General features: G+C 37.7%; 1 protein-coding gene across 1 annotated transcript in view; it reads right to left on the reverse strand.

Annotated features, from left to right (window-relative positions):
• Nucleotides 1-10873: 10873 nt before the first annotated feature.
• The window catches only part of LOC150091460 (transmembrane protein 181), a 162872-nt gene continuing 147937 nt past the window's right edge, over nt 10874-25808 (reverse strand). Inside the window, exons 14-15 of the mRNA XM_090368503.1 lie at nt 11251-11330; nt 10874-10961 (exon numbers count right to left, since the gene is read on the reverse strand). Coding sequence (XP_090224629.1) covers nt 11264-11330 — 67 coding nt within the window. The 3' untranslated portion in view covers nt 10874-10961; nt 11251-11263. The remainder of the gene's footprint in view (nt 10962-11250; nt 11331-25808) is intronic.

The following is a 25808-nucleotide window of genomic DNA, read 5'->3' on the forward strand; positions in this document are numbered from 1 at the left end:
TGGTAAATCAAAGCCTCTGTGAATTTTACTCTCACTACGAATAGCATTATGACTGCATTTTATTTCTTAACATAGCCTATAATGAAAATGAAAATTCCCCCCCCCCTTTAAAATTTAAGATCATTCATCTACAGTATATGGTAGTATTTGATGTGCACTATTTTCTTTGAAGAGTGCACAGTTGAAAAGACAAAAGACTTTTAAAAGATATTAATCTCATATTTTGAAATTGCCCTAACAAGTTGGGAAATGTCGCATTGTATTTTTGTATATAATGACTTAAACATACTAAAATAAACTTTATGTACAACAAAAGAGGATCAGTTACATAAGAATTTTAAAAAAATATGAAAACAAAAACATACTGTAAAACAGGAGTCACAAAGGATATTAGGCAGGCGAAGTGAGATTATGAGAAACCTTTGGCAAAGGATGTAAAGAAAAACAGCAAGGACTTCTTTACTTATGTAAACTCTAGAAGGAAAGGGATGAATCAGATTGGTCCACTTGATAACGATGGTTCGACTGTTGATCCTGCTCAGGTAGCTGACAAACTGAATGGGTATTTTGCATCTACATTCACACATGAGGAATTCTGTAGAGAAGTGGAGGCCAGATGTTTATCAAACTAATAGGGAGCCAAATGACTGTAATAACTGAGAGGAACATGGAGGAGAAATTGTTGAAGCTAAACATAAGAAAGGCACCTGGGGTGGATGGGATCTATCCAGTTATATGAAGGGATGCCGCAAAGGAAGTAAGCAAACCCTTAAATATAATTATGAGAGCATCACTGGATTCAGGAGAGGTCCCCAAAGACTGAGAAATGCAAATATATTCACAAAGGAGGATCAAAGCATGACACGAGTAATTACAGACCTGTTGGTTTAACTTCTGTATTGCCAATGCGCCAATAAAAAACCAAAAACAAACAAACAAACAAACTTCTGTACCGGGAAAAATAATGGAGTTACTGGTTAAAGCATTGCAGGATTATCTATACAAGACTGCAGTTATAGTTCAGACAGAGAATGGATTTGTTAAGGGGAAATCTTGTCTGACCAATTTGATTGGATACTATGATGTCACAATGGAACTGGATGCAAAAAATAATTTTGATATTGTATACTTGGATTTCAGTAAAGCTGATACTGTTGCACATAGAAGGCTGCTGTACAAATTGGAGCAGTATGGCATTAAGGGAAAGTTGCTGCTATGGATAAAAGGATGGTTGAGTGGGAAAAGACAGAGTAGTCATCATGGACTAATGTTATTAGTGGGGTCTCCAAGGTTTAGTGTTGGGACCATTATTGTTTTCTGTATTTATCAATGATATTGATGAAGGTATATCAGGCTTAATGTCCATGTGTTCAGACAATATGAAGGTTGGCAGGATTGTTAATGACAGTAATGATGGTATGCGGCTGCAACAGGATCTGGAAACTTTAGGCAGATAGGCTGAGAGGTGGAAACTGAAGTTTAACATTGACAAATGCAAAGTACTGCATATGCAGTAACCCCAGAGTAACGTACCAACTGTGTGGTACTACACTCAGGGTAGTGGAAAAAGAAAAATACCTGTGAGCTATTGCGCCGTTAGATATGAGTTTTCAGAGAAGTGCAGACAGACTGCCTGAGCAGCTTATGAGTTCTTGTCAATGATATACAGGAACTTTGCTAGTAGGGATAAGGAAGTGATTATCCTCTTACAGAAGGCAATGGTCAGGCCACACCTTGAGTACTGCATACAGGTCTGGAGGCCTCATTTTGGGAAGGATGTAGAGCTGCTGGAATGAGTACAGAAAAGGGCAACAAGGTTGGTGAGGGGAACAAAGGGGTGCTCTTACCAAGAAAGGCTTAAGTTCTGCAAATTGTAATGTCTGGAGAGTAGGCAACTGCAAGGTGATCTGATTGAGGTGTATAAGGGCTTTGAATAGTTTGAGCAAGTTCAAATCTGATGGGATTCTTCCTCTTGCTCAGATTACGCACTTGAGGGGACATAAATTCAAAATGAGGAAAGACAGTTGCAGAATAGATGTGCAGATGTTTGCCTTTAGCCAGCAGGTGGTTGATTGCTGGAACAAACTTCCATCTGTTGTTATGGAAGTTGAAATAAATTCAAGGAAAAACTGAACAAGGAAAAACTGAACAAACTTTTGGAGTGAATGGGAAGTGTTTTTTTTTTTTCTGATACTGTAGAAGCTTGCTTTCTTGCATCACATGTCACTACTAATGCTAAACACACAATATTACATAAAAGCTTATGAAAGTATCTACACTTTCTTTATCAGTTCATACTTAACAGATCTGCAAATTAACAACACGTACCAGTATGATATTGTCCTACCATTACTATCTGGACACCCTTCAGTTGATAGTTGATTACATCCTACCCAAGCACCACATCAGACACAACTATAATAGGCTTCTAGGCCTTCAAGGAGAGAGTAACATGATTGTTAGTGCAAGTTTCTGCAATCAATGGAGTTAACAGACTTCCGGTGTGGAATGATAACTGATGCCACATAAGCAGTCAGTCTGTATATGATATTGGTGCTAAAGATCTCTAAGTTGATCATTGGTGATATTATCTGCAAATGAAAGCAGACTGGTGTTGAAACCTTTACAAAATGACAGAGAAAACCTCTGAAGCTGATGGAACATGACAGGAGAGCCCTGCAAAGAATCAGCTGCTTAGAACGCAGGCTGACATGGTTGCGGTACACACACACAGGCCCTCCGTGTGATGGGATGACTGGGACACGTCAGCACCAGTATAGCGTGCAGGACACTGCATGATACTGGTTACCATGGTCATGCAGCCATCCATAAGCCAATAATTACCCCAACTAATGCTAGTCACAGTCTAGCTTGGTGTAAAGCCTGCCATTCTTAGACCAAACACCAATGAAAAAAAGCTGTACTTTGGAGTGATGAGTCATGGTACAGTCTGATAATCATGTCAGGAGTGGCAAATGGCTGGTGAAGGCTACCTGCTGGACCATACCATGTTGACAATGGAGTTTAGCAGAAACAGCATGATGGTCTGGGGCTGGTTTTCATGGTTTTGCCTAGAACCATTGGTTGTTCTGGACAAAACCATGAATGCTGAGGTCTAGCTAGATGAATTGAACAATAATGCATTACCTGCATTGTGAAGGACTATTTTGAGGGTTAAAAAGTTGGACTGGCCAACCCAGAGCCCTGACCTCAATCCTGCAGAGAACCTCTGGGATGAACTTGATTGTTGGATACATGTGAGGGTAGAATGCCCAAAAAACAGCTGAACTGGTTACTGCTTTGAATATGGAATGGTAGAAAATATTAGAGGACATTTACAAAAAACTGGTAGAGAGTGTTTCACGGTGACTAGAAGCTGTCATAAAGGCTAAATATTTCAGCACACATTATTAGATTTCCTGTTAATAAAGGTTATTTGTAGTTATGCAGGTGTCTGGATATTAATGGTAGGTCAGTGTACACCCAATTCATGGTTTACAGACCTACCTCAAAACAGTTTATGCATTACATTTTCATTAAAGCGTGACTATTGTATGAAAGCTAAGAGACAAATTTTGCTTGGCTTTCTGAACAATATCAGGTTCAATGAATGGATGCAGCTCCATGAATCTTCAATGTGAATATTCAGAATACACAGATGCATTCAGTCACGGCACTTGGAAATCATCTAATTTCCAATCAAAATCTTGGAAATTAGGTTTCACTAGAAGAGCCATTGTCCGATGACAATGTATAATGCATGAATAATTTTGAGGTGGGTCTGTAAATTGTGCTTAATGGATCATGTGTGTTTCCATCATACTGGACACAGACTGTCTTCAGATCTATTAACTGTAACAATGAAGAAAATTTAACCTTTTCAAAATTAGGTAATGTTGCTTTTATACAGTATATTTTTATGTAACCAATCATGTTTTATTTCACATAAAGTTATTAATTTTTCTCTATTTCTAATTGGTATATTCAACAACACTGCATCGATATGAATCTTTTATATTGAGATTAACAAGGCATCACTCTCTTATTGTCAGACTATCACCACAAATTGCTGCTTTCAAACAAACATTTCTCTCTCCAATTCCCTAATGGTGTTGTAATAACCACAAAAATTCTTCATTTTTGTAGTTATTACAACACCATTAGTGTAACAGTGATGCTTTAACTGAAAAGGTGTACAGTATATAATAAGATTCAAACTCATCTAAATAACTGCTCATATATTCTTATTTTTTTAAAGATAGACTAAGCTTGTTAAAAAAAAAAAGCATTAAGCAGGGTTTAGTTTTTCATAATGAGGCTATTAAGAGAAATTGCCTTAGTGATGCACTTCAAATAAACAGTACTTCTATAAGAGAAATATAATGCTATTTATTTGTAATGCACAAGGAGTGTTTGAAATGTTCATGGTCTGAGTATGAAAGGTTTATTTGAGGAGTTAATTTCTGGTAACATGTTGCTTTTCAACGCTGCCCCCTTTGGAATCAACACACTTTTGATTCCAGCTGTGTGAAGGAAGTTTTCTTTTGGGCCTCCAGGAATGCATCCACTGCAGCAATGAGGTCAATGTCAGTGAGAAAATGGATGCCAGCCAGATATTTTTTCAAATATGGAAATAGGTGAAAGTCAAATGTTGCTAGATCTGATGAATGTGGGGAAATGAGCCAAAATTTCAAAGTTGCTCTCATGTAGTGACATGGCAATGACAGACTCGTAAGCAAGCACACTGTCCTGGTTGAACAAGACTCCTTTGCTGAATTTTCCTTGGCATTTGTGTTCGATATTCCCAGGCAAATGCCTCACAAGGCTGAATAATATGCCACTGTGACTAGCCTTTCTAAAGGTAATACACGAGCAACACTCTCCATCAGCATCCCAAAACACCAATGCCTTCACTTTGCCAGCAGGAATGGACTTGGCTTTCTTTGGAGGGGCGGGGGTGGGGGGAAGAGCTGTGTTTCCACTGTTTGGACTTCTGATTTGTCTCTGGCTGAAAATGATGGACCCACATCTCATTTATGGTCATAAACCTTGCAAGGAAATTTGCTGGATCTGTTTGTAAACTATGCAAATAAGTCACTTGACAACCCTTGTGCAGTTTTCATCTACTGCCAACAACTTTGAGATTCATCATGTTGATGCCTTTTTAATAGTGATAATCTGTTATTATGTGGTACATGTATTCACATGAGATGCCCAAGATGCTGGCAATGTACTGACCTGTCACTTGTCTATCGCCGATCACCAGGTCATGTACACTGCTAACAACTTCTGGAGTGATGAATGTTGCAGGTCTTCCTCAGTGTGGGTCGACTTCCGCTCTCCCTCCTGCATTTAAATTCTGCTGCCCACTTCTTAACTAGAGAATAGTAAGGGGCATCCTCCTCCAATATTTTAACCATATCCTCATGAATTGCTTTTGGCGTTAGTCCCATTCCCCCCTCCAAATATTGGATGACTGCATGGTGAGTGATTTTGTCCATCTTTTCTAATTCACACAACTTTGTTGACTTCAGGATCTGTAATTAAAAAAAGATGTTATTTAAACTGCATGAAACTTGATGGGTTACTTTTTGAAATGTTATACATTAAGTTCAGAAATTGTTAATACTCTACCAATACTCTTTCATACTTGGGCCACGAACTTTTCAAATTCCCCTCATAAAAGACAGACTGCAACAAAGCAAAGTTTTCCATGAAAAAAACTAGCTTTTATAAGACATATTGTGAAGCTACTGATGATACATATGTTCCACTAAAAATAAACAGCTATTCTCATAACAGAAATATGAGATTTTTTTGGCAGTAATCACCAAAACAATCATCTGTCAGGCTGTAGCCTAATGCATTAACAAATGAATCAATTAAAGAATTAATACATTTTATTTACACAGCTATGTATGCACCACTATGTGGATGGCAGACATCAAAACTGTAAATTAAAGCAGATAAAACTAATTATTATCTTAATTACAAAGTTATACTGAATCCACAGGGTTATATTGACACTGACCCATACTTTTTTTACGTAATGCTCGCTCACTCACTTGCTCGCTCGCATGCACGCATCTGTTAACTGCAGTAGTAATTTGAGGAATATTTACTTTATTACAATCAGCTCCAACTATCTAAAGCTAAGAGAAGTATGTAAATACGTATACTTGTAACAAATCATGCTGCAATAAAGAATAAGTGAATTAAATATAAATTTCTATACATTTAAATATTATTATAAACATAAGCTACTACACATCACATTCTATCTTATCAAGAAGCCACAGAATAACAATGGACACATATTTTGATGGCCAGACAATTTAGTGCATATGTTGAAAAAGATTCTTTATTTTACAATTTATTAACCTTGGTAACTCACTTATTTTATTAATATCCTCCAAATATTTAATATTTTCAATGCAGCTGAATTGAGTAGTAGAAGTGGTTTTGATACCTTAAGAGAATGAGGGGAGGGGGAGGAGAGAGAGTGCATGCTGAATTGAAAGATACAGAAGGTTTAAGAGCATCCTTTAACTTTTAATTTTAAGACCAAACAAATTGCACAAAAGTATCAAATATATATATATACACAACACACGCATATGCACATAAAAAATAATCAAATACTCACACTGGCCAGTAAAATATGAACCTTTGTATTATGACAGTCACAGATTAAAGAAATGCAAATAGATAAAAGAAAATGTAATGTGGGTGATGTGTTGCCTTGTTGAATATAAAGACTGCACAGGCTGTTTGACTGCAATAATCTAAAGCCAGAATGTATCAGAAATAATCTAAAGCCGGAATGTTTCAAAGTCTAAATCTATTAGACTTTGAAAAAGATCTTATCGTGGGTGCACTTTTAGCAGGAGACATGATTCAAGAAATAACTGGTTTCTCAAAAGCAGTCATCTCAAAGATTTTTAATGATTGGAAAGCAAGCAGTTCTTCCACAATTCAAAGGCATAAATGTGGCAGAAAAACAATACTTCAAGAGCAAAGCCATTGTACTGTATAGAAAAATGGGACATCCAGTGTGCAGCAAACAACATCTGAATTCAACCAAGATCAGAACTACCCTATTTCAATGCATACCAGGCACATTGGAAATTGAAGAATTTTGGTATTGTCAGTTGTCTCTTATTCGGAAGCCACTTGTTTCAGAGAAAAACAGAAAAATCCGCTTGGTGCAAAGAACATTGTGATTTTGAAAAGTGGAACATGGAAGAAAGTCATATGGTCAGATAAATCACGATACACTTTGTTTTGCACTGATGGTAGGCAGAAAGTGTGGTGAGAATGTCACAAAGTGATGGGTGCTGCTTATTTTGTTGTCAACCCAAGCATCTGGAAGTGACATCATGGTATGGGGAATGTTTTGTTGGCATGCACTGGGTCCATTAATACCAGTGGAAGGTTGAATGTCATCCAGAGAGTACCTGAATTTTGTATCAGATCTATTGCACTCTGCGATGCAACAGTGCATCATACCAGACTCATGCAAGAATGGTTCAGAGAACATGAACTACTACTACTACTATGACACAGATTTCTACCATCTTCCTTGGCTCCCTAATTCACCTGATCTCAATCCTATTAAGAATGTGTGGGATATGCTGGAGAGAGATATTTGGCAACAAAGCCCTCTTCCTTCGACTTTGTTAGAACTAGCCCCAAATGCACTAAAACACGGCGCCTCCGTAGCCAGGTGGGCAGGAGCAGCAGTGTGCAGCACACGCTTCTTGATCAGACCGGGGTTTGAGCCCGTGACCACAAAATACGGAGGATGTGGAAAGGTCAGGAAATGACTACTGCATATCCCCGGAGCAATATGGCCTTAGTTGCTAATGCTCCTAAAAACCAAATAACAACAACAGCACTAAAACACTTACAGAATCCATGCTATGCCACACACTTGCTGTTATTCAAAATAAAGATGGCTCGATTCAATACTGAATAAAAGGTTTATATATTTTTTGGCCAGTGTGTGTATATATATATATATAAAAAAAAATTATATATATGCTACTTATTATAGTATAATAATAAAAAAATATAAAAATAAAATAGTCAAAGCACATAAAAAATAAACCGAATAAAGGATATAAAAAAAAAAACCCACCACCATTTTATATCTTTGAATTCAGCCCATGTACACTATTTTTTCCTGCATGTGGCCTATTTTGGCATAGTAAATAACAATTTGCCCTTTCTTTCAAAAGTATCGAAGCTATTGCATCAAATATTTTAAATATTTATGAAATACCAGTAAAATAAGTGGGAGGCTATGGTTAATAAGTTAAAAATAAAAAAATCTGTTCAATATACACATTGAATTGTCCACCTATTCATTTGTCCTTCCACGTTCCATTGCAAATTCTGTGGCTTCTTGATAAGACGATATTGATGATGGTATATCAGGGCTTAATGTCCAAGTTTGCAGATGATACGAAGGTTGGCAGGGTTGTTGATGACACTAATGACAGTATGCTGCTGCAACAGAATCTAGAAAAGTTGAGCAGATGGGCTGAGAAGTGGCAACTGAAGTTTAACATTGACAAATGTAAAGTACTGCAAATGGGAAGCAGTAACCACAGCTTAACGTATCAACTGTGTGGTACTACACTGACAGTGGTAGAGAATGAAAAGGACCTGGGGGTAATTGTGCAGGCAGATATGAAGCTTTCTGAGTAGTGCAGACGGTCTGTAAGAGTGGCTCATGGTGTTTTGTCAATGAAACACAGGAATTTTTCTAGCAGGGATAAGGAGGTGATTATCCCCTTGTATAAGGCATTGGTCAGGCCACACCTTTAGTACTGTATGCAGGTCTGGAGGCCTCATTTTAAGAAGGATGTAGAGCTGCTGGAATGAGTACAGAGAAGGGCAACATGATTAGTGAATGGAACAAGGGATTGCTCTTACGAAGAAAGGCTTAAGTTTTGCAGATTACAGCGTCTGGAGACTAGGCACCTGCGAGGTGATCTGATTGAAGTGTATAAAGCCTTGAATGGTTTGAGCATACTCAATGCTGATGGGATTTTTCCTCTTGCTCAGAATAAATGCCTGAGAGGGCATAAATTCAAATTGAGGAAAGACAGTTGTAGGATAGATGAGCGCAAGTTTGCCTTTAGCCAGTGGGTGGTTGATTGCTGGAACAAACTTCCATCTGTCGTTGTAGAGGTTGATAGCTTAAATAGATTCAAGGCAGAACTAGACAAACATTTGGAGCGAGTGGATGGGTGAAATGAGAAAGGGTTTTTTTTTTTTTTTTTGGCTGATGCTATATAAGCTTGCTTTCTTTCATCATGTGCCAATGCTAATGCTAAGATGGGATTGGTAGTGGTTTATATCCATATTAATTTTAATATTACTATTAAAATGTACAGAAACTTACACACTAATTTGTTTAGCCCATATTATATAGCATGATATGTTACAGGTATATACATATATATAATATTATTTTAAAACTATAACACATAATGCAAATAACACTGTATTATATTCATTAAATTTAGCTACTTATCAAGAATAAAGCAATAATGTAGCAATCAGATATTAACCACACATTGATGTTTATAATTTTAGATAAAGTTTGAAATGTCAAACTTTATCTATTTGTAATATGAAATGTCAAATTTCATTTATAGTAAACCCGTGAATCATTGAATATGATTAATCCAGCAGTGTGCTAATGGTATAATTTATGCAAACCTTTAGTACACTAACAATATGATGTACATATTGAAGCAAAAATAAAATAAAATATCGAAGTCTAGCAAAATGTTCTAATACAGAAGCAAAACTAGTTAAATTAAAATGCAACTTTGGTCATTCTATATTTTTATATTATTTTATTGGGAGATTTGGATAAATTAATATCCAATCACAATGAATAATGAAGTTTATGCATATATGTTTTTTGTTAACCTCATCCAATTTCAATATGTTATGACATATTATATTGTCTTTTAAATAAATTTTAAGTAGTGGTTTTCATATACATGCATTACACTGATGATCGATCAAATCATTTTAATGACACTGTCAAATTAATTTACTTCATTATTACTTTACAGCAAACTTTATATATATATATATATATATATATATATATATATATATATATATATATATATATATATATATTGGTTAAGGTAGAAAAGGAAATGCATAAAGTAGTAGTAAACATATCAGCATAGGTTATGTTACATAAAGCTATAGGTTATGTTTGTTATTTGGTTTTTAAGAGCATTAGCAACTAAGGCCATATTGCTCCGGGGAGATGCGGTGGTCATTCCCTGACCTTTCTGCATCCTCCGTATTTGGTGGTCACGGGCTCGAACCCCGGTCTAATCAGGAAGCGTGTGCTACACATTGCTGCTCCTGCCCATCTGGCACTATAGGTTATATTATATAAGTTATGTTACATAAAGCCTGCATTATTAGACAAAGGGAATTAAAATAAACTAATTATCCTTTGGTAGATAAAAAACAAATATTTATACACTGGCTTGATTTAACTTTGGAAATTGTGGTATTACTGTAATACACAGGTTTTAAAGGATGTACTTTTATGGAACCATCCATAATATTTTTTAAATGAAAGAAATTCCCATTATATCCAACATCAACAATGTTAATGCCTGAACAACGCTTAATCTGTAAGCTTATCTGAAAGTGTTTCTTCGGAAGCACTCACAGATATGCTTCTAAAGCACCAAAATCTGGTACATGTTTACATCTAGCTTGTTACATAATGACTTGGAGTAACAGAATAAAACTATTTTACTTTTATCACAAGTGCAATGCTTTCTGAACAAAAAAAAAAAAAAAAAAAAATGCAGATAAAAAGCAAGTAGCTGCGTACTATCATAATGCACTAAGTTTTTTTTACTAACTGGAAGCATCCTGTTCCATTTCCAATTGACATCACTGGTGTCCTACAAACAAAACAGCAATAATTTATTAATATGTAAAATTTTGAAATTTTATTTATATTCTAATGCATTTTAATCTTTTATTTAAAGTTTATGCAAGCTCTTTTGCTAGAACATAATTATATATTATTATCTAACATTAGTATCCTAATTGCTTCTAAATATATAAATACTTTTCTATTTAATAATTTCTTATTATATAAAATTTGGAAAAGTTCTGAATCAGTTGAAATATAAAGCCAGAATATAATGATTAAAGTTTGAAAAACATTAAGAAAGCAGAAACACTCACAAATCTTTCAAAGTCAGTCACTCTCTTCCTTATCTTGTTCCCGCCGTGGTGGGTTTAAAGGACGGTCCTCTGCATCAGAACTGTGTGGGAGAAAATTGAAACACCTTTATGAAACTAATATGAATATAAATTTCTATCCATAAGTAATGAATATTCTCTCAATTCATTAAATAGGTCGCTATATAACATTTAATTTAAAAAAAAAAACCCAAAAAACTTAAGGATGTAAAATACAGAAGATCTTAATTTTATATAACCCCATAACCAGTTCAGTAACACAGACAATCTCTGCTGAAAACAAGGACAAAAGTTCATGTGAAAATGGTTCCTTTCATGTTTATTTACTGAGATACAGTTGTTTTTGATATTTGCACTCGGAGTTTTATGAATAGCATTTAATTACATTTCATCTATACAAATGTACAACAAAGTTCAACAACAGTAAACAGCTCTTAGTTATTTTAGTTTTAGAAATGTTAGTTTTCAGTATACATTTAGTTTTTTTCAATCATGATTTGGAAGTGCATTATGAATATTATGTTGATTACATGTCAGTTAAAATGGCAGACTTATTTCTGATTCTGGGTGAAGCTAAGGGAAATTCAGCTGTGGTTCAATAGCTACGTGCAGAAATATATCCTCACTGCTAAATCTCTAAGCAAAGAAATTTCTTAACTGTGATAGATGATTACAGGAAACAAGTTCACTCCTACCAAATTTGGATGTTGAAGGACCATGCCATCGTCACACCACAGAAATGGAAGAGAATATTTTGAATCTAGTGAAGCAGACCCTAAAATTAGCAATTAAGGAATGTCTGTTTTGATTTACTTGTCTACTTCTGTGAGGAGAACAGTCAAAAATATTTTCTGTACATTAAACTGTTCTTTAGTGAAGATGTTACAATTTTTGGACAATAAATATTCTTGATAATGAATAGGGCACCTCACATACTAGATCTAAATTCCATCAACTTTTATCTGCATGTCCATTTGAAGGGCACTATTATGTGACAAGTAAATTGTCAACAGGGCTTGTGAAGGAGAGTGGGATGATAACAATCACACTGTATACTACAGTAGGAACAGAAATTTATTCCAATGTTAACAAGTTAAACAGTAAAACATTTTTAAAGCATTATACAAATGCTATGTATAAAACACTAGCTGCAGAGATAGTGTTTTATAGAAAACATATAGGATAAAGTCCCTATATTCAGAAAATCTTGGGCAACCAACTTTAGTTGTTGTTGTGGGGGTTTCATGACACATAAGCTACTTTGGCTATAATGTGCCTATTCATTTATAATAAAAAGGAAATGAGAAAATATTGTAGTCTGAAAAGTCCTTAATCAGAAAAGATTAAAAATACCAGTTTGTTGAGAAAGCAGAAAAATTCAGAAATATTGGCCTTATCACCAATCAAATTCTCTAGGGTTATTGGTTGTTGAAGGATAACCAGTGATTGTAGGGTTGAAATTCCGTCTTGTTTATAATATGGGCAGTCAATGAGAAGGTGTTTAAGAGTCATATTTATATAGCAATGTGGACATTGTGGTGGATCATCTCCTGTGAGTAAATGAAGGTGGGTCAGGTGAGTATGACCTATTCTTGCTGCTGAAAGGATTACTTCTTCTCGTCTTGATGTTTGGACACTGGAGAGCCATATTTTCGGAACCTGTTTAATCTGAAAGAGTTTATTTATTAGTTTGGGAATGCCATAGTACTGACCATTCTGATAGGCATGCAGCATGAATCGTTAGTGTATAGTCTGATGCTGGAATTGGGATATTGGTTAACTCTAAGCTGGATAGGTTTTTTGCAGCTTTATCAGCCAGTTCATTGTCCAAAATACCAGAATTTGCTGGTATCCAACAGAAGGTGACTAGTTTGTGGCATTCATCAATCTGTAGTAATAATCTTCTAATTTCATTTATAACAGGGTGAAATTTATCTGAGGGATTACACAATGCCTTGATTGAGTTGAGGGTATCAGTGCAAATTACAGATTTTAAAGACTGATCAGAAGAGAGATTTTGTAATGCTAGTTTAATTGCAAATAATTCAGTTGGAAGGGCTGCTGATACAACTGTATTCGGAAACACTGCCGCTGCTCCAACATTTGAATTGGATTTAGAGCCATCCGTGTATATTGGGAAAAAATCAATATATCTTTGAGTGTGAACTGCATGAAGTTGTCTGATATTTGATGCTTGTTAAATATTCTTTTCCCATTGACAGAGGTAAGTGATAGGCGGAACAGGACCAGGGTATGTCTGCCAGGGGTTTTTTGGGTTTTTTTTTTTTTTTTTTTAGGAGCATTAGCAACTAAGGCCATATTGCTCCGGGAATATGCGGTGGTCATTCCCTGACCTTTCCGCATCCTCCGTATTTGGTGGTGACGGGCTCGAACCCCGGTCTAATCAAGAAGCATGTGCTACGCACTGCTGCTCCTTCCCACCTGGCTACGGAGGTGCCTCTGCCAGGGGGCAAAGATTGATGACGTTGTAGAGCAGATATCATCTTTTAACAGCACAAAAGGTGATATTGTTGTACACGTCGGCACTAATCATATTGAGAATAGGAGACCAGTGGAATTACTTAAAAAGTACAGGTCACTGTTGAAAAAAATTAGGGTTGAATTTGTAAGTGTCTACAATTCTGCCCAGACACGATAGGAGGGCGTATATGATGAGAGTCTTGTTGATCAATTCGGCCCTGGAAGGATTGTGCAAGGTTCAAGGGGTAGAATTTTTTTTCAGCCTGGTCTGTACTTGTTAACAAGAGAGACTGCTTCTACAGGGATGGGACACACTTAAATAGAAAGGGGGCAAGAATATTTGCTGATGCTATCGAGGCAGTGTTAGGTGGGTCGAAAAACTGATAGCTTGGGGGGGGGATACAAGAACTAATAGATTAACGGTAGCCACTGGCAGAGGTGAAAGTGATTCTCGCACTGCTTCTATTAGAATGAGCAGCAGCCTGGAAAACAAGATGCAGGGTATTCCAGAGACAGCTGGGAGTCATTGCGGTACAAGTATACACCAATGCTAGGAGTTTGGTAAATAAATTTGATGAATTTGATTTGAGGTATCGCTCAAAACACCAAAGGCAGATATTGTTGGGATATCAGAGACGTGGTGTCACACAGATATAAGGAATGCAGAACTGGAATTTGGGGAGTAGAATGTGTACAGGAAGGATAGATAAGATAGGAAGGGAGGAGGGGTTATGCTATTAGTTAAGAAACATATAAAATCCAAGGAAGTGAAGCCATTCGACATCGCTGGACAGTACAGTGTCGAGTCAGTTTGGTGTGACATAAGCATTGGGAAATCAAAATTGAGAGTAGGATTGTGTTATAGACCTAATGACTCTGATGAGTATAAAAAGAAACTGTACAGGGAAAGAGAGTGGGCCAGTAAATCACAGTGTCTTATAATGGGGGATTTTAATTTCCCAGATATTGACTGGAATTTGTGGGTTGGTCACTCACACGCTAGCAAGGCTTTTGTGGATTTATTGGATGAACGTTTTCTACATTAGCACGTTCGGGAGGCAACTAGAGGGAGTAATACTCTTGATCTGATTATCAGTAGTGATTCTTCATGCATTAAGAATCTGCAGATAGAGGAACCACTAGGTGGCAGTGATCACAGTGTGCTGAAGTGGGATTTACTCAAAGAGGTAACTGCCATCAGGGGTAAAGGGAAGGGAAGGGTTTTTGCTTTCTTAAAGGTGATTTCGGTGGTCTGAGACAGTATTTAAATTCTATTCAGCGGGACCAACTGATGAATGATGTTACCAACAGCAAATTCAAAATGGAAAGCTGTTGTTGTTGTTGTTATTATTTTGGTTTTTAGGAGCATTAGCAACTAAGGCCATATTGCTCCGGGTATATGCGGTGGTCATTCCCTGACCTTTCCACATTCTCCGTATTTGGTGGTCATGGGCTCGAACCCCAGTCTAATCAAGAAGCGTGTGCTATGCATTGCTGCTCCTGCCCACAGAGGCACCTCAAAATGAGAAGCATTCATAGAATTAATCTTAGAAGCTACTAGGCTTTACATACCAACTAAGAAATATTATTCAAGGTTTAGGCCAAAATGGATGTCAGATGAACTAATGAGAAATGGCAAAGAAGAAAAATGTATGGGTTACATATAAATTAATGGGTGACATGGATGCCTATGATAGATATAAGCTGGTCTGTAACCAAGTCACAAAGGAGATTAGGCAGGCAAAGGCAGATTATGAGAAATCTTTGGCAAAGGATGCAAAGAAAAACAGCAAAAAGTTCCTTACCTATGTAAACTCTAGAAGGAAAGGGATGAATCAGATTGGTCCACTGGATATTGATGGTTCAACTGTTGATGATCCTGCTCAGGTGGTTAACAAACTAAATGAGTATTCTGCATCTACATTCACACATGAGGAGTTATTCAGGGAGGGGAATGCCAGAGGTGAGTTAAACTCTGGCAGTGAGCTAGATGATTTTGTAATAACTGAGAGGAAAGTGGAGGAGAAGTTGTTGAAGATAAACATAAAGGCACCTGGGGTGGATGGGATCTATCCAGTTATATTAAAGGAGGCAGCAAAGGAAGTAAGCAAACCCTTAGCCATAATTATGAGAGCTTCTTTGGACTCAGGGGAGGTACACATTGACTGAAGATGAAATGTGACCCCAATTCACAAAGGAGAATCAAAGGGCGACACAAGTAATTATAGACCTGTGAGTTTAACTTCTGTTCCAGGAAAATTAATGGAGGCACTGGTTAAAGAAGCATTGCAGGATCATCTAGACAAGACTTCAGTTATAGTTCGGACACAGCATGGGTTTGTTAAGGGAAAGTCTTACCTGACCAATTTGATTGGATACTATAATGTAGTCACAAAAGAACTGGATGCAGGGAATAACTTTGATATTATATATTTGGATCTTAGAAAGGCTTTTGATACTGTTGCACATGGAAGACTGCTGCACAAATTGGAGCAGTGTGGCATTGGAGGCATGCTGCTATGGATAAAGGGATGGTTGAGTGGGAGAAGACAGAGAGTGGTAATCAATGAACACTGCTCATCGTGGACTAATGTTATTAGTAGAGTCCCTTGTTGTTTTCTGTATTTATAAATGATATTAATGATGGAATATCAAGCTTAATGTCCAAGTTTGCAGATGACGCGAAGGTTGGTAGGGTTGTTAAGGACACTAATGACAGTACGCTGTTGCAACAGGATCTAGAAAAGTTGAGCAGATGGGCTGAGAGGTGGCAAATGAAGTTTAACATTGACAAATATAAAGTACTACATATGGGAAGCAGTAACCCCAGAATAATGTATCAACTCTGTGGAACTACACTGACAGTGGAAGAGAATGAAAGGACCTGGGGGTAATTGTGCAGGCAGATATGAAGTTTTCTGAACAGTGCAGACGGTCTGCAAGAGTAGCTCATGGGTATTGTCAATGATATACAGAAATTTTTCTAGCAGGGATAAGGAGGTGATTATCCCCTTGTATAAGGCAATGGTCAGGCTACACCTTGAGTACTGTATACAGGTCTGGAGGCCTCATTTTAAGAAGGTTGTAGAGCTGCTGGAATGAGTACAGAGAAGGGCAACATGATTAGTGAATGGAACAAGGGATTGCTCTTACGAAGAAAGGCTTAAGTTTTGCAGATTACAGTGTCTGGAGACTAGGCACCTGCGAGGTGATCTGATTGAGGTGTATAAAGCCTTAAATGGTTTGCGCATGCTCAATGCTGATGGGATTCTTCCTCTTGCTCAGAATAATCACCTGAGAGGGTATAAATTCAAATTGAGGAAAGAAAGATGTAGGATAGATGTGTGGAAGTTTGCCTTTAGCCGGTGGGTAGTTGGTTGTTGGAACAGACATCCATCCTTTGTTGTGGAAGTTGATAGCCTAAATAAATTTAAGGCTGGGCTGGACAAGTATTTGGAACAAACGGAGGGATGAAATGGAAGAGGTTTTTTTTTTTTTTTTTTTTTTTTTTGGCTGATGCTGCATAAGCTTGCTTTCTTGCATCATGTGCCTCTACTAATGCTAATGTGTCACAGTTTGGTATAGGAGGTGGTACCCATGGTGGTTGAGCACAAGTTTCTACCTATTGTGTGGAATGGATGTAAACATTCCAAACCTGCATTAGTTCAAGAAGGCAATGACCAGCTGGTTTTACTATGATAGGTCTATTTCTGTACAGATTTTCTAATGGTGGATTGAAAAGGTAGGACTGAATGGGATGCGAGGCACAATTTGGTATCATGACAGAGTACTTCAGCAATAGCGATTTCCTACGTAAAGATAGTGGTGGTTCGTGAGCATCAATATAAAGGCTATGTCCTGGCAATGTTCTGAATGCTCCAAGTTCAATCCTGAGTGTACTGGGTTAGACTTGATGAAGCCAGCATAATGTGCTCTTTATGGCAGAATCATAAATGGAAGCTGCATAATCAAGACGGGATCTGATTAATGCCCTATATAATCGAAGAAGGGAGGTACGATCTGTACCCCATGTTTGGACAGATAATGCCCTGAGTATGTTTAGACAGGCAGTACATACTTTTTTAATATGCTCTAAGAAATTTAGCTTGTTATCCATGATTAATCCTAGAAATCTGATGTTACTAGTGACTGGGATGGAGATATTAGAGATGTGAAGTTCAGGATCCAGATGAAACTTGCATTGTCTACAAAAATGGATGGCAACTGTTTTCTGCTGTGAAAGCCTACAGCCATTAAGGCTGGCCCATTGCTGTATTTTATTTAGTGATATCTGAAGCTGTTCAACAGATCTCATGTTTTGGGAATGACAGGAGATGGAAAGGTCATATGCATAAAAGTAAATCTCTACGGTATTTGGAAGTTGTTTAGTGAGAGAATCTATTCTAAGAGTGAAAAGAGTGGCACTCAATACTGATCCCTGTGGAACACCTTCCTGAGTGAAAGTTGCAGAAAGGGCATGTTGGTATTGAACTTGAAAAAATCTAGTATGTAGAAAATTTTTTACAAATATAGGAAGTTTGCCATGCAGACTAAGAGAGTAAAGATCTCTTAGTATGCCATGTCGCCAGGTGGTGTCAAAGGTCTTCTCTATATCTATGGAAACCATTACTAGATGTTCATGTTTAACAAAGGTATTATGAATGGCAAATTCAGCCTTAACCATATGGTCCAAGCATGACCTGTTTTGATAAAAACCCTACTGACTATTGCTCATTAACTGTCCTGACTCAATGATCCACACAAGTCTACTGTGGACAATTTTTTCTAGGATTTTGCTGAGGCAGCTTGAGAGGGATATCGGTCTATAGCTATGGGGATTGGTTGGATCTTTTCCAGGCTTTAGGAACACCAAACCAGTAGAATGATGCCAAGAAGCTGGATAAACATTTTCTAGAAAAATATGGTTGAAAAAGACCAGAAGTAGGTGCAAAGCTTTGTCATTGAGATGTTGTAGCATGACATAATAGATTCCATCTGGTCCCGCAGCACCATTGTGGGCTGTTCCAAGGGCATGCAAGAGTTCTGAATATTGTAGGTTTGTTATACGGTAGAAGGAGGGCAGTTTGGAAGTTAATAGAGTGCTATTCTGCAGTGTTTTTAATTTTTTTGAATGATGGAGTATAAGCTGATGCCGCTGAGATTTCAGCAAATGTGTTACCCAAAGCATTTGCAATATCTAAATGATTAGATAGATCTTGCCCATTACAGGACAGGATTGGAGAAGGTACAGTAGGAAACTTACCAGAAAGCGGTCTAATTTTTTTCCATATTATTTTGGTGTCCGTGTTTTTGTTAATGCTTGATGCAAAACGGGTCCAGGATTCTTTCTTAGCTTGACTTTGTATAATACGTATTTTTGCCTTTAATTTCTTAAAATTAATGAGATTGGGTGTTGTTGGACATTGGCGAAATAAATTCCAGGCTTTATTTTTGGCTTTCTTTGCTTTGGTGAAATCCTCATTCCACCAGTAATTACAATGCTTTCAGCCCGGCGAATTTCATAGTGGCATTGTGTCTTTAGCCACATTTAGAAGATGCAATGTAATGTAATCTGTCACATTATCAATATGCTGGAGGCAGATTTTTTTCCTCATCAATGGAGATTGATGACTGAAATTTTGCCCAGTCTGCTCGGACAAATTTCCATTTTCTGCAGGGTTGAGTTGAAGGAACCTGTGCTATCAAAAAGTTGCATACTATTGGGAAGTGGTCACTGCCCATGGGATCATTTATTACATACCACTCTATGGACGGGACCAGTACAGGTGACCCCCGCTTAACGCTGATAGTTTGTTCCGGGAAAACAGAGCGCTAAGTGAATGGCACTGCTCAACGTGGACTAATGTTATTAGTGGAGTTCCTCAGGGTTCAGTGTTGGGTCCGTTGTTGTTTTCGGTGTTTATGAATGATATTGATGATGGGATATCAAGTTTAATGTCCAAGTTTGCAGATGATACAAAGGTTGGCAGGGTTGTTAAGGACACCACTGACGCTATGCTGCTGCTGCAACAGGATCTGGAAAGGTTGAACAGATGGGCTGAGAGGTGGCAAATGAAGTTTAACATTGACAAATGTAAAGTACTACATATGGGAAACAGTAACCCCAGAGCAACGTATTAACTCTGCGGTACTACACTGACAGTGGTGGAGAATGAAAAGGACCTGGGGGTAATTGTGCAGGCAGATATGAAGTTCTCTGAGCAGTGCAGACGAGCTGCAAGAGTAGCTCATGGTGTCTTGTCAATGATATACAGGAATTTTTCTAGCAGGGATAAGGAGGTGATTATTCCCTTGTATAAGGCAATGGTTAGGCCACATCTTGAGTACTGTATACAGGTCTGGAGGCCTCATTTCAAGAAGGATGTAGAGCTGCTGGAACGGGTACAGAGAAGGGCAACAAGATTAGTGAATGGAACAAAGGGTTGCTCTTACGAAGAAAGGCTTAAGTTTTGCAAATTACAGAGTCTGGAGACTAGGCACCGGCGAGGTGATCTGATAGAGGTGTATAAGGCTTTGAATGGTTTGAGCATGCTCAATGCCAATGGGATTCTTCATCTTGCTCAGAATAATCAGCTCAGAGGGCATAAATTCAAATTGAGGAAGGATGGATGTCGGATAGATGTGCGGAAATTTGCCTTTGGCCAGCGGGTGGTTGGTTGGTGGAACTGACTTCCATCACTTGTTGTTGAAGTTGATAGCCTAAACAAATTTAAGGCTCAACTGGACAGGTATTTCGAGTGAACGGAGGGGTGAAATGGGAGTGGTGTGTTTTTTTTTTTTTTTGGCTGATGCTGAATAAGCTTGCTTTCTTGCATCATATGCCTCTACTAATGCTAATGTATTTGTGAGTTGCGGTCTATTCCAGAGGATATTTTCTAATCAATAATAAATGGTAGTGAAAATATGCACCAATGTCGATTAAAAATATTTAATATTCAAAATTTTGCACATATAAAATATTCTACATTATATACACATATAATTATGAAGTAATTAACTAACGAAAATCATGAATTTATTAATTCGATGGCCCTGTGCTCTCGAGTTTTCGCATCTTTGGACTGAAAAATGTGTCAATTTTGGGTTGTGCTTTGGCCCTCTTCCTCTCATTGTACAACATCATGTAGGGATTCATTTCTTTCTTCAAATTTCTTATTACCTTGGCACTTCGTTCCATGTCAGGGTCGTTCTCCCGGAAATAATCACACATTTTTTCGAAGGGTTCAAAAGCTTCACTAAGTCCTTTTGCAGTCAGCGACTTCATCGGTTCTTCATCTATAGTATCTTGATCATCATCTCCCTCAATAGCAAGCTCTTGTTCTTTTATAATTTCCATTAGTTCTTCATTAGTGAGGCCATCCCTGTCGTTGTTGATCATCTCTTGTACGATGTCTTCGTTAATTTCGTGTAATCCTGCTTCTTTTCCGAGCTCAACAATTTGTGTTTTAACATTTTCAATGGAATCATCAGGTTCCTGGGAATGCTTTATGCAATTTTTCCAAACCTTCCTCCACACTCCATTCATGGTTTTCTGAGTCACTTCATCCCAGGCACTTGAAATGTTGTAGATGGCGGTTTTAATGTTATAGGATTTCCAAAACTCCTTTAAGCTCGGTACATTTTCAGTGTTGATGGCTTTAATAGCTTGGGAAAAGGTGTTCCTTATGTAGTACGCTTTAAATGTGGCAATTACTCCTTGGTCCATTGGTTGGATCAGAGACGTAGTGTTTGGAGGCATGTAAAAAACTTTTATGTGATTGTTCAAGTCTTCTAAGCTCTCTTTGCTTGGGTGTCCTGGCGCATTGTCCATGATTAGAATTGCTTTATAACCAATGTTATTTTTTGCACAATATTTTTCCACTGCAGGACAGAAGAACTCAGCATACCAATCAATGAAAAGCGGCCTGGTTACCCAAGCTTTTTTATTAGCCTTCCAGATTACAGGTAGGTTTGATTTAGCTAAACATTTAAGAGCCCTTGGATTTTCGGAATGGTAAACTAAAAGGGGTTTTAATTTAAAATCCCCCGCAGCGTTACCCCCCAACAACAAAGTTAACCGATCCTTCGCCGCTTTGAAGCCTGGCATGTTTTTTTCTTCTTTTGATATGAAACTTCTTTTAGGCATTCGTTTCCAAAAAAGACCTGTTTCATCTATGTTAAAAACTTGTTGAGCAGTATAACATCCCTCTTCAATAATTTTAACAAATTCTTTTTTGAAAGTTTCGGCTCCTTGTTGATCTGCACTTGCAGCTTCTCCCTGTATTGCTACGTTGTGCAGGTTATAGCGCTTTCTAAATCTATCAAACCAGCCCTTACTAGCGTTAAATGGTTCCACATTTTTTTCGGGGTGAGCTTCCTTTAAATCTTCATATAGGCTCTTCGCTTTTTCTTTAATAATAATTGAACTTAACGGAATTCTACGTTGAATGTTGTCTTCAATAAAATTATGTAGAAGTTTCTCCATTTCAATCATAATAGCCGGCCTAGCCCTGGTCAATTTAGTTGCCTGCAGGGGAACAGCTGTTTTTCCAGCTGCTAAAATTGATTCTTTATTTTTTATGTTTGTTCTTACAGTTGAACCTGCCAGTCCTAAATTATTGCACACATCCACTTGACTTTGACCGGAATCAATTCTCTTCAAAACGTCTAATTTAATTTTCAAACTCAATATTTTTCTTACCTTTCCAATCTTTGCACCGCGTCCAGATATTGTTGCTTTTTCATTCTTATCCGCCATAACTCTCTGCAAATGAAACTGCGTTGCACTGATTGTGATACAATGTTCGAGTACAGTAAACTGTCTGTATGTCTAACACTGTATGCACTGAATGATATCTAGAATTCCTCTGGCAAGTGAGCTGAAGACGGTGACAAATGTTTTATTTATCTGAAAAGTTCGATTTTACCGTTCAGTAAAATCAAATGGTTGTTTACTGCACGAAAAGCACTGTAATCAATTATGGTGTGACTCATGGAGAATGTTTATGGAATTTCCGAAACAGTAAAACAAACAAATTTTATGTACTTTGGGTGACTACAAGGTCAGAGGAGTTCAGAAGACAAGAGAATACTGTACAAGAAACAGCACCGCATTTAGCACTCAGGGGATTGATTGTGTGAAAAACATTTTGCAAGTTATAGTTCCCACAGTAAAACAAAAGAAGAGATGGGGAGTAAATCTATTTTTAGTATCCTTCTATTACAGGTCAGAACAGAAAATGCAGACTTCGTAACAACATATGACACTGGATGGTAAATTTTTTCAACTTGTGTACTAAAAAAGAATTTCTCCCTTGAAACTATCCACACAAGAAAATAAGAGCATATTGAAAGTTTCAATTTTGTACATAGAGTAGAAATTATAAAAATAATTACTGTAGTTAATTTCATGGTGGCTATTTTCTCCTTTTGCCAAAAAAAAAAAAGGCTCAAAACAGACTGGACTGAAGACGGATTTGCCAAAAATTCAATCTGTATGCTAGTAAAATAGCGTTACAGTGAGTTTTGACAGCGTTATAGTCAGATACGGGTTATAATGTAAGAACAGCGTTATAGCGAATCAGCGTAAAGCGAACCGCATTATAACGGGGGCCTGCTGTACTGACGAACAAATTGAGAGATCTATTGCTGAGGTGTGTCCTGTTGGGAGCTGTACATGTGTCAGTGCACCAGTATTGAGTCTAGTGAGATTTAGTGCCTCTAAAAAGCTTTCAATCAGTCGACCCTGTCTATCCAATTTAGGAAAGCCCCATAAGGGATGGTGCCCATTAAAGTCCATTAATATACAGAGAGGTGAGGTATCTGTATAAAGAGGTCTTCAAGATCTTTTAAAGAGTAAGTACGGTTTGGCGGTAGGTAGATTGCACTATGGAGAGTTATACGAACAGCAACAGCTTCTATTTCAGTTTGAAGCGGGATATGTTTAGTTGGGATCTTCGAGTTTACTAGGATTGCTACCCCACCATGGGCAGCATTAGCTGTATTTTGATCTCTTTGAGAAAGGCGATAGTTCTTTATCGAAGGAGAAATTTGTGAGGTAAGTTTCCTGTAAACAAAAGGCAACTGGAGAATATCGGTTAATTAGGTATTGAATATCATCAGTGTTGCAGTGAAAACCTCTGCAATTCCATTGTAAGATGCTGTGGTTCATTTAGGTTTAGTTGAGGATGATTAATCTGACTGTTTTTTGTTTGAGGAGAATTTTTTTCGGTCTTTTTTTGGGAAGGTAGGGTGTCCTGTATCCATAGTGTCATTTGCGTGAAGTTCTAGTATGGGTTCTTCATGATCTGAGTGCACATCTACCTCCATACTATTGGTGAATGATTCAGGTTTCTTGTTGTCTTTAGTAGTTTTTAATTTTTCTTTGTCATGCGGGACTGTCTGAGTATCAGTTGGGATACTGATTGGAGTGTTGGTCGATTCACTGGTTGTAGTTTGATGTGTGTCTTTTACAGAGTTTGATAATGTATTTTTAACCCAGTTAGATAGAGATGTGCTGGGAGGTATTGATACATGTGTTTGTGCTGCTGTTGAATGAAAGCTTTGAGTGTGAGATGCATATGAATGACTGGGCATGGTCATCATAACCTGTCATTCATATGAATGACTGGGCATGGTCATCATAACCTGTCCGCGTGCCTCAGGGTATGTGACTTTGTGCTCTATTTTACATTTTTGGATTTGCTACCCTGTTTTCCACATTTCACAAGATTTGGAAATGGCTGGGTGACTTGCTTTGCAGTTGAGGCAAATGGGACTTGAGGCTGAACAGTCTGCTTGTGTATGCTCCTTGGAACCACAAATAGGACAAATGGCATCACCTCTGCATGCTTGTTGGGAGTGTCCATATTTTTGGCATTTAAAACAATGAATGGGATTAGGGATATAAGGCCGAATTCGGCAGTTTAAATATCTAGCTTTTACCGAGGAGGGCAAATCTGGGGTGCTGAAAGTTAAAATGATTGATCTCTTTGGGACAAGATTTCCATCTTTTTTAGTCATTATGCATTTGGTGCTGATTACTTTTTGATTACTCAGTTCTTGAACTAATTCCTCTTCAGATATTGTAAGTAGATCCCATTCTGTTATGATGCCTTTCAAGGAATTTAAGGTGTTGTGTGGAGTAATAGATACTGGCAGCCCACCGAATGTCACTGTTTTGAGCAGCCACTCGGAATGTTTGGAGTTGGACGTTTCAATAAGTAGGTCCCCGTATTGCAGTCGTTTAACCATTTTTGGCGTTCCAGCAATGGATTCCAAATATCTTTGGATGACGAATGGTGATAATTTGCCAACAGGTTGGTTGGTGAGAGGGTGTATCATCAAAAAGTTTGGCATCTCGTAGCACTCACTTCTCTTCGGAACCTTTTCGGCTGGTTCAAGTCATCATCTTTGGGTTTGTCTGGCCTTGAGTTTGAAGGCTCTAGAGGTGGATAGTCGTTTATATCCGTGGTTACGCCTTTTAGCCCTGGAGGATAACTTTTCCCCCAGATTACCGGCCCCGCCACAGGGAGAAGGAGCAGTGCTGCTCAGAGGCCAAGTGGTTGAAGTGTTAGTTAATTAGTAGAAATAGAAATACAGGAAAATGTAAAGAAAGGTGTATTTCCTTTCTGTGTTCTAACTTGTGGCTTTTCAAGTATAGAACTGTTTTTAAAGTAAGACTGTCGAACTTAAAATAAAATTTCAATCGCTTATCAAGCGCACTTTATGAATCGCAAGAATATCGCTTGGCCTCGAAATACGTTTGGCACCCGGGGCCACCAACTTTAGGTGTAGCTATGACAGTTATGATAGGAAAACGTCTATGGTCCTGACTTTGATATACTACATTGCGGCTGTTTGAAAGACTAGATTTTGGATCCCCTGATTGGTGTATCTTGGAAATTAGCAGCACTAATACCAAAACTATGATAGATAGAGAATGGACAGACACACTTCCTGCAGCATCATTAATGCTGGCATGCTGTTTACCTTGATGTAGTTGTACTTCCAAAGGTTCTATTGTGGCACAGATGACAGTCATTTTGAATGTGCCTCAT

This window comes from Mastigoproctus giganteus, chromosome 1 (genome assembly GCF_048544385.1).
Source record: "Mastigoproctus giganteus isolate SK-2022 chromosome 1, ASM4854438v1, whole genome shotgun sequence".
Classification (NCBI taxonomy): Eukaryota; Metazoa; Arthropoda; class Arachnida; order Uropygi; family Thelyphonidae; genus Mastigoproctus; species Mastigoproctus giganteus.